The sequence below is a fragment of the Anoplopoma fimbria genome, chromosome 8, assembly GCF_027596085.1.
Source record: "Anoplopoma fimbria isolate UVic2021 breed Golden Eagle Sablefish chromosome 8, Afim_UVic_2022, whole genome shotgun sequence".
NCBI lineage: Eukaryota > Metazoa > Chordata > Actinopteri > Perciformes > Anoplopomatidae > Anoplopoma > Anoplopoma fimbria.
The window spans coordinates 11,565,420-11,576,090 of NC_072456.1; the positions used below are offsets into that span (position 1 = coordinate 11,565,420).

Here is a 10,671-nt window from a genome sequence, read left to right on the forward strand (position 1 = left end):
TGAAAAATCAAACAAAATTTCAACCTCATTATAACTCTTGAGTAGAAGTCAGTTTCAGTCTGATAGTTTGGTGAAGAACTTTGGATAGATGGTGGAGACAGTAGCTGCATAATCACAAGGCATCAGGCTGAGGAATCATCATAAAGTCGCAGCTTTGTGTGTGTGCTGGGCATATTCAGCATATTCTGCAGCAGCAGCTTTTATCAACAAGAACACACACACACACCTTTTACGGCAGCTGGATTCTCGCAGTGTCACGAGTTTACACAACAATCGCGGGATCATATATCACACAAAAGATTCTGTGTAACAAGCCATCTGGCAGCTCAGATTCTGTCTTCATATTCAGAATCTGTAGGCAACAGGAACACATTTGGCATGGAGGCATTCTGGTTTCTGTTTGTAGGCCAAGTAGTATGGACCAATCCAGTTGGTCCTGTTCCAGCAGGCATGGGCAGAAATGCAATCGCAGAACCCACCAGCTTGTCTGAAGATAAATTCGGTTTAAAATTAGCTTGTAAACTGGCTTCTTGAGAAACAATCTGGTCGTACATGTCATCTTTAAACTCCAACTCCAGTCTTGCATATCAGTTAATAATCAGACTGTAAACAACTAGCGGCGCACAATAAAAATGGGGTTTGATGTAACTGTCATGCAGCGCGTGTACACCCCCCCCCAAACTGAGCCCCCTTGAACACATACACTCACATATAAAAAACAAGCCTTCATCCTGGCTATTATCTCCACGTACACAAGTTATTTTCACCATAACAATATCAACTCAATCTTAAACTAACTGGATAAAGAAACCTGGTGACATATAATTCCTACTTGTAATACTTAAATATTGCAATATATCCATTGATATAATAGCATCTATCCCTTTTTTGTTCATTATTCCCTTCCCCTTTACCTCCATGTTGCTCCAGAAATGTCAGTGAGAATGTCCAACCTGGATAACGAAAGAGATGAGAGGGATGAAGAAAGCCATGAGGACAGAGGAATCAGTAAGTATTGTTTGATACCACATCGATATAAACTACACATGATACAGAACATTTAAATAAATATTTTGGGTACAGAAGATGAAGTAAAAGTAGTATTTATTTATTTGACAGTGCAGGTATTTTATTACTAAACAGGGATTTTGTGTTAACCTGTGTGTTCTCTGCACTTTCAGTCAGTAATACTCGATTCATCGCCGCGGTGATCGAGCGGCACACTCACACACCTGAACGGAGACGGAGGTACTGGGGTCGGTCTGGGACAGAGAGTGACCACGGTAAGACAAATCATTTAGCTTTCACCACATTTACATAGATACATAACGGGGGTGGAGAATTTTTACAAAAAAAGCACAAATGTGATGACACTCAAACCCATGTGTTTGTACTGTATTATGTGATACATGAGTACATCAGCATTAATGAAAAGAGGAATTGAGTAGGATGAATCTGAAATGCCAGTAATAATGTGTCAAAGCAAAACTGTTTATACAATTTGTATTTCTTAGTGGTGGTTTCATGGCTCTCTGTAGGTTGAGAACTGCTCTGACTCATGAGATTATGAAATCCTTTCTAACCTGACTGACGATACTTAGTGAAAACGAGAAGCTCCTACAATATCTTTGGCCATTGTTTTGTAGAAAATATCCTTATGTATGGTAATTATTGATTATTTTGAAACAATTCCTTCCTTTCAACCCTCTAGAGGTCAAGCGTCATCATGTTCAGTTCTCCGTGGAGGTTATTCTTGCAACTGACCAATATTTTCCTCGTTGTCATGTCATTCTTACACAACAGATATTGCAGTCAAAAATAATCACGGTTTCTGGAGAATGAGTCATTCATTCGTTACAAAACTGACCCATCCAGCACAAGCTCTGCTGAAAATGTTCCCTAGGCAGCATAAGCATAGATATACTGTATTATCTGCCATTTTAAAAGGATAATGTCAATACAACCACGTTGGCTCACTCGAAGACAACAGTTCTGCAATAAAGAGGAGACAGATTTAACAATCTAATCAGGGAGCTTTCTGAACACATCTAGCTTTGGAGGAGACCCTGGGGCAGATAGTGTACATATACCACCTGGTGTGAGAATGCCTCAGGATCCCTAAGAAAGAGCTGGAAAATGTTGGCAGAAGTCTTAGTTACCTTCCTTAACCTTCTGCTGCAGTGACTCAGACCCAGAGACGAGACAGAATATAAAATAACGTTTAGTTTCTCTAACATAAATCTCGTGACATTGTCAAAAATCACATTTGGGGGCTTAGGTTTCATCTTTTTTCAAATCAGTGTTACAGCACAGTCTCAAATCCAGAGTGAGCTCTCAGTTCTTTGGCGGTGGTTCAGCTCCTGGCTTGTTCTTTTCATTATATCACAGCTCAGAACCTAGTTTTCTCTCGTCTGACACTCTGTGAGCGTGGACGGACAGTTTTCACCCACATGGGCTCTTACCACCTACATATGGCATCACTCCACTTCCTGGCAGTGAGTGTCTCCAGTACTTGTTGCATAACTGATGATGACAAGGAGGAATATGAAGAGAGGAGAGTGGGCTAAAGTGAAACAAAGACACGAGTTAGAACTTGTCAGCTGAATTTTACTGTATTGATGTTCAACCAGCGATGTAGGAAAAAAATTGATCTGTTAGTTTAATCTGACTTTAATTGTGTTCTCTGTATGTCACCTCTCCTGCATTACATATATGTATATTTTAAAATACAGATTCATTTAACCTAATCTTAAATATCCAAAAAAGCTATTTCATATAACAAAGTCTTTTGAGGTAATGTTTTGAGGAAGAAGTGCCCAATAAATTCATGTTTTTAATCGGGAGATTTATTCATGAAGGAGATCTGAATTCTCTTTCACATGTTGAAACACAGTGATTCATACGTGCTAATAGAAAGAGCAGTCTGTGTAAAAGGACAGAAAAGACCACATCACATGTTGCATAACTGAGAACGGGAAAGAAAAAGAAAAGAAAATGGAGGACAATTGGAGAGATGTACGGATGCAAAAATGATGAAATAGGAGACCTAAGAATGAAATGAAAGGGCAAGAGGAGAGAAGAGGAAGACGAGTTTGAAATAATGGATAGAGGGGGTGTTAGGCCATCAGGGACTAGAGCAAATTCATTATTACCAAGTTGACGTGTCAAAGTTGCTGCTCCTCTCCACTTGGGCAAAGGTGCCCTCCTACCGCATCCACTCACTCATAATGCTGAAGGGCATGATGAAACACACACACACACACACACACACACACACACACACACACACACACACACACACACACACACACACACACACACACACACACACACACACAAGCTCCATGCAGATCACTGAAAGATCAGAGCATTATCTGTTGAGTAAGTGACGCACACATATACAGAGTGCTGTTTGGCAGAGCTGCAATATTAGCATACAGGCAATGGCTAGAAATACCTATTTAATAATAAATAGATTGCTGTACATATTGGATGCATACAGATAATCAATAACTATAATCTGCACGCCCTAACATTATAGAGTTTATTTATATACTTCTTAGAACTGCGATTTACAATGTTTATGGAGGGGAGAAGAGGCTGATGTTATTTGTGTGTTCAAAAAACATGAAGAATATAATTATCATCAAGAAATTCATGCTACGTTTATGTCACATCCTTCTAGACCTAAATGACGATAAAAGGAATGGATAAATAATATTGAATTGATATTTAATAAGACAAATTTTGTCTGATTGATGAATCTTGTTTAATATCTGGTTTGGGGCTCTGTATTACAGATTCTTAAGATACAATTTACATTGTATAGACAAGTTAAAGCAGTAGTTTGACATTGTGGGACATCAGATGGGAGTAAAATGGGATTATTGATACCACTCTCATGTCTGTATGCTGAATGTGAAGCTACAGACAGCAGGTCAGCGGCCATCTTAGTTTAGCTTCACGTTACCCGAAATTATACTTACAAATGAGAAATGACTTGTTAATCAGTGATGTTTCACCTTTGGACTGAGCCATGCTAACTGTTTCCCACCTGTTTCCATGCAGTCTTTATGCTAAACTAAGATAGCTGGCGGTAGCATACTCAGTGTACTCAATGCCCAGACTTGAGAGTGATATTGATATCTTGGTAAGAAAGTGAATAAGGGTATTTAAAAATTGTCGAACTGTTTCTTTAAATATCTGCCCTCTAGTTACCGTGTCATTCAGTTTGCCACTCAATCTTTTAACTATCCAGGATTGATTTTTAGGATTTAGAATTGAGACTCTTCATCTTAAGGTAGAAAAAACTAAAATAAGATAGTAGGTAACCCTGTCTCCCCACATCTCTTACATTAAGGGGGATTTGCTTGTCCACAGCACACAGCAGTACGTCTTCCAGAAACTGTCTCTTTCATTTAGGAAATGAGGGATAAACTGTGCTCAAGTTTGCATCTTCCATGTCTGTAACTTCTTTGAGGTCTCCATCCCTGCCTTTTGTTTAATCCCTCCTTTTCTCTCTTCTTCTCTCTGCCCCACTCTTTGTCATCTCCTCTGCTCATTCTTTTGTCTCTCCTTTTCTTTGTCAGCTTTCTTTCGTTTGGTATCAAAGCCCAGCTAATCTTCTGAGAATCAAGGAGGGAAACTACTGAGCAAACTTCTCATACTGACTCTAGTACACACCTTATTGTGGGACATAAATAACATTACTATATATACTATAGGACATAATATCAGAGGACATACACCACAAATAATGACAGGAAGACTGCAGGAAAAGTAAAAGCTACACAATATGCTGGCGTCTTGGCTAAAAAAGGGAAGGCAATGTAAGTCACTTAAGACAGAAATATATCAGTATTTTATGGATTGCCATGACATTTTTTGCAGACTTTTATGATAAATTGTAATATCTTTCATGATGCCCTGACTTTTCCTCTGGCGCCACCATCAGGCCAAAGTGTTATTCTGTCTCGTAGTTTGGTTTATAACCAAATACTAAACTAATGACGTTCCCATCAGTCTCAGCTTCCCTCTGTGTTTGGTGCTAATAGGCTAATGTTAGCATGTAAACACACCAAACTAAGACGGTAAACATGGTAAACAAAACAAAGCATTGCCATTGTGAGCATGTTAGCGTTCTGATGCTAGCATACAAAACTTCAGCCTCATAGAGTCGCTATCATGGCTGCAGACTCTGAGTCTTGTTTATGAATAGTTTTGCTTGGTTCTTTACTTATTAAGCATTTGCTTGATGATCCTGTTCATCTGATAAGTTTACTCAATGGTTTAGATGTTTAACTGGATAGAAAAGGCTGTTGGGAGATAAAATTGACTCATGGCCACACAAACATAAAGGCATACCTCAACCCACCGCCTTCTCCCTACATGCCTCAGACGCTGGAGACCCCACTGACTCACACTCAAGCTAAAAAAAAATAATTTGAATTTAGCTTTAATGTTTCATCATCCAAAACTGTAGTCATTTTTCTATAAATATAACGGACGTAGTCAGACCATTTGTATCGAAGGATTTCATGGCCCTGAAAGTGAAACCCACTCAGCAGATGAAGGGTTATTATGACGCATATGAGTTCAAGTGAAAAAACAACTGATAAAACCAAGAGCCTGCAAGGTTTTAATGAAAATATAAAGCTGGAAGAGCACATGATTAGTAATCTCAGTCGTCACAAACTTGGATTGTGATGAATAAAACTTCTTTCATCAGTAGAATGCAATATGATAAAGTCTCTTAATGTACGATCTGTTTACTTATTCCCTGACCCAGTAATCCCTTTTTTCTATGACAGCAGTAACCTCCTCCCACTGCTCCACTTACCAATGTATCTTAACTGCCATGTTGGCTTATGTTTCTATCTCCTCGGGTTAAACGTATGTGCGCAATGTGTTCGAAAGCGTCATGAATATGTATGCATCTTCTTTTCAAATTGTATGAGAGAGCAAAAATGCCCTGTGGGGATATTTAGTTGTCAATGCGCCATCAAAGAGCTTATGCTGCTTTCAGAGAAATTGTGTGTTTCTGTGTATTTACATGAATGTTTCTGTCTTGAATGTCTACGAATGGAGGGCGACATTTGTTGAGTAGTTTCTTTTATGGTGTCTTCCCATTTCTTTTTTGATGTTCTACAGCTATTCTTACCCATGTGCAATAACTGTGAAGTACTTTATATGTGCTTTAATCCTACAGCCAGTGCCTGAATATGCCATCAAAAATTTACAATTTGAATTTTATACTAGTAAAACCTGTTAGGGGTTCTGGTTTTGAGACCGATTTCGATCTCCAGATCAAATATCTTTTTTATTTTGTACTCAAGGCTTTAAAATTGACCCACCAATTGCATAGTTTCAATTTGTAAAGTTGAGTGTGGCAAAGCTTTGTAGTCTGTTTTCAATAACCTGCAAGGAGCTCCAAATTAAACAATGATATCAGACAAAATCAGTTTTAGTAATTTAAGATAAGATAAACTTGTCCGTCACAAAAAAACAGGTCTCAACATAAATAAAACAACGCACATTTAAAAAGACTGTTATAACACATAAAATAGTTAAGAATGTATCTGCATAAGCTCACACGAGGACCTAACCCAAAGTTTGAGAAACGCTGGGTCACAGAAAAGATTCTGTCTGGGGTATCGTTTTTTTTTTTGCCTTATTTTGGGGAAAGTGTTGTAAGAGTGATGACAAGTCCAGTAATACCAACCTCTGTTTTTTTCTTTGTTTTTTTTTGTCTCCAGGCTACAGCACCATGAGTCCGCAGGAGGACAGTGAGAATCCACCTGGGAACAACGACCCTCTCTCGGCCGGTGTCGACGTCGGTAACCACGACGACGACCTCGACCTAGACACGCCTCCTCAGACGGCGGCGTTGCTCAGCCACAAGTTTCACCCCTACCGGCACACGCATACACACCACCACCCGCTGCACATGCACACGCACCACCTTCAGGCTGCGGTCACCGTGCACAGCGTGGATGCAGAGTGCTGATCGTCAGCGCTGCATTCAACCCCTCCTGCCAGGGACGGAACTTGTTTTTATTAAAAACAATTTTAAAAAACATTTGTGCTGGACTAGACGGCACACAGTAGGTACTGTCTGGATGGACGGAGGGAGAGAAAAGCTACAGCTGGACTCACAGTGTCACTGGGCCGCTGATATCTCTGCCATCAACGGATGATTAATATGGGTATTAGCCTCATGGTCTCATTGTGCCAATATCTCAACCCTTTTTTTCCCCAACCCAGTCCAGCATCTGGCAAGTGTACTCAGTATTACACACACGTCAAATGACCAGACCTGGGCCAATAAAAATGAGATTTTTTGTTGGTTTTCTGGAGGAATTTGGCAGAATTTGGTGGAATTTGGTGTAAGAGCACACAAAAACACTGTTTAAGCACATTCATTAAGAAGAGGACACAACTGGAACCTAAAATCCTTAAAGCAGAAGAGGGGTCTTCATTTCCAGGTGGAAGGCCATAGAAAATACTTTATAGGACCAGAGGATAATCACATTAACATAGAAATCTAGATGCTGAATGGACCCCTTTTGCCCCAGGCTTCCATTCCAGCATCCCCACTGAGCCCACTTGTGGTGAGGGGCAGGAGGGGAACAGAGCCTCCTTCTTTGTTAAAATGTCTCAGATGAAGAGTTAAAATACTGTATTTTTGCATTGAACAGGATCTAATGTGGGATTCTATTACAGCTTATTTCTCCTCAGTTTCTGAGATAGACACTCCCCAGTTTGTTTTCTCTGAAAGATATTTAGACATTTTCATGAGTGTCTGTGAACTTCAAAGTGAGTTTTTTATTTTTTATGATTCACATAAATACAGGAAGAAACACTTTAAAGAGGAAAATATTATTTTTCTACTATTTATTAAAGGGGTAGATTTTCAATGACTAGCAGCTGGAGCGAACACAAAACAGAAAGTAGTCAGGACAAGTGAAACGTAACAACCCACTTCCTGTAAACAATGCATCATATTTAAAGGTCATTATTTTCCTAAATATCTGTGACTGGTTTTGTTTATTTTGAATTTTAAGTATATCTGATTTTACATATTTTGTGCTTTTATTTTTCCTCCATATTGAGGGACTCTGGTGCATAATCATCAGAAGCCTATTTGGATTTTATTTCCACTTCTCTTTTCACTTTCTCACCAGAAGTTTATTCTGAGCTATCCCCTCCACGAGGATATCATATATACCATAGAGTGTGTTTAAAAGTGTCTTCTTCAAGCTGGAAACATTATTGGATGAGCAGGGATCTAAACATCAAAATCAGATCTGCTCCTTAAAAATAAATCCAGGTATTTCTCTGTGATTATAGGTAAAAAAAAAAACAATACGTTAGCCTTAAATCACATCCTGTCCGTCAGAGTAGTGAGGAGAAAGTAGTCCTGGACATATTTTTCTTTCTGTATTCCCCATTCTGAATCGATGAGGTCTTTGTGTAATTGTAAGACTTGCTCTGCTGAACATCCTCATTCTGGACATGTCCTCTGTATCAGGAGGCACAACTCGCTATGGTCACTGGCCTTTGTAAGCCTCCTGGGGATGGAGGAGGGAAAAGTGAAACTAACACCAGAAAAACATTCCTGGCTTTAGTCACTGCAGGAGATTTGGTGTGTGAGGATAATTGGGGATCCTCACAGCGGTCCTGAGAGATTCACAGAGACTGAGTGCTGTCCCCTCTATCTGCCTGAGTAGGAAAAAAAAGAAAACCGTATAGAAAGCTCCCGTTTTACCAGAACTTTTTTTTCCCCCCCCTGAGGCCAAGCTGATGCTGCATGTATGTTAAGGTTGTGTGCTGGATTGGGTGCAAAGCTGGTTGAATTTCCAGTAATGCCCAAGATGGAGTCTCCTTCTCATCAATAAGAGTGTAAGAGGGAGAAATGCTGCTGCTGTTGTTGTTCAGAGGTTACACCCATCTGTCAGCTCCTCTGTGGTTAACCACTCAAAATGTATTTTCTACACGTCTCTGGTTTAACTGTGTGTGTGTGAGCGTGCACGTGTGTGTGTGTGTGTGTGAGAGAGAGAGCGAGGGAGAGAGAGAGTAGAGAGAATGATAATCCACCTGGAACGTTTTTAGCATTAGAGAATTAAAGTTGAAATTATTATGATTGAGAAATCCACTTATTTTTTATTCTGATGAAGAGTCATCTGACCCGATCTGTGCTTCGTGGGTTTGATTGTTCAACTGGCCAAAATTGCGTCAGTGTGACATCCGGTTTTTTTCCTGGATGCAAAAATGTCTATTGTTTTTCAGAGATTCATTATGAAGTGTAAATACAGAATCACAAATAGCTATTAACATCCTGTACACTCCATTTTTTTTAATGTTGGTAAGACATGATTTATGCTTCAAATGATGCTCAGATATTCGGGTGTGATATTTAAAAATTGTCTGTTCATGGTTTCTCACTATATTTTTGATGCCTTGGATGTTTTTTAGATTTATTTTTCTTTAGGTCCATATTGGATGGAAGTCAGTTCTTGGAAAAATGTATACACACACTTTTTATGTTTGAGATATTTCTAGTTTTTTAAGTTTTTATCATGTGTCTTTAAAATGTTAAAGAAAGCTCATCTCTCCATGAACTTATTTAGATTTGCAAAATAAACGGTACTAAATCTCTTTTCACGGAGTAATGACCAAAATAACAACCATTGTGATCTCATCAACCTTAAAAAAAAAAAAAGTGATAAGTAACTCAAGACTTGTATTACAGAGAGGTTTAACATCACATTTATGCCATGAGACCATTTACTGTCGGAAGTTTGACCATATAAACAACATTTATTTACTTGCAGTCATCTTCAATCGTACATCATTTTGGTTCAGTTGGACAAAGGAGCTGCCTTGTAGCAGGTCTGGGCATATATTTCGAAAAGTGTGTCGATTTTTGGCCAAATTACTTTTTACTAAATTGAGTTTGTTTTTGAAAAAACTTTTTTCTGGAGAACTTTTTAAACAGTATTTACCAGCTGTTGTAAACAAATATGTGTGTCTGTGTGTGTAGGATACTCTCATTAATTAATGTACTGAAGGAACGTGTACACCAACCCCCCTCATGTATCATATAAAGTTATCAAATTGAGATTTATTGCAATGTGAATGTGATAAAGTCCATTTTACACTTAAATGATCTGTCTTTTTTATTTTATTCTTATAGCAAGCTGTGGCTGTTTTGCTGATTAGGGGGTTCTAGCTTAAAAGTATGCTGCACCTCAGGGCCTCGTTCTTCAAATGTGTCTTAACTAATTCAGGTTTGTTCACCGGCTAGTTAGTTCACGTTGGTTAAGCTATCTTGTTTTTGCTCTTTGATGCTAAGCAGTTAGCATACAGGGTTTCTAATCTATAGCTTTTTAGTCAAAAACAGCCACTGGTTGTAGGTGGGATGAGTTTTGTTGAGATCATTGAACGAAAAAAACATTTAGCTATTTTATTTGAGAAATCTCTCGTCATTTGATCCTTTTTTGAGCTTGTCCCTAACAAAGTATGATTAACTTTAAGTTAATGAGAATTCAAATATTTTAACTGAGCTCAAAGATAATATTTAAAACAAGGTGAAGTCATTCTCAAGCAGAGGTTCTTTGAAGTTGTTGCTGAGATTTAGCTTTTCTGGCAATTTATCTCACTTCATACAAC

At 38.7% G+C, this 10,671-nt stretch overlaps 1 protein-coding gene across 2 annotated transcripts in view; it reads left to right on the plus strand.

Annotated features, from left to right (window-relative positions):
* Window positions 1-10,152, plus strand: part of cachd1 (cache domain containing 1) — a 78,753-nt gene extending 68,601 nt beyond the window's left edge. For both annotated transcript variants that reach the window (XM_054602913.1, XM_054602914.1), the window contains exons 25-27: window positions 931-1,008; window positions 1,182-1,283; window positions 6,756-10,152. In XM_054602913.1, the coding sequence (XP_054458888.1) occupies window positions 931-1,008; window positions 1,182-1,283; window positions 6,756-7,006 (431 nt within the window). In that variant the 3' untranslated portion in view covers window positions 7,007-10,152. The remainder of the gene's footprint in view (window positions 1-930; window positions 1,009-1,181; window positions 1,284-6,755) is intronic.
* The last annotated feature ends 519 nt before the right edge of the window (window positions 10,153-10,671 follow it).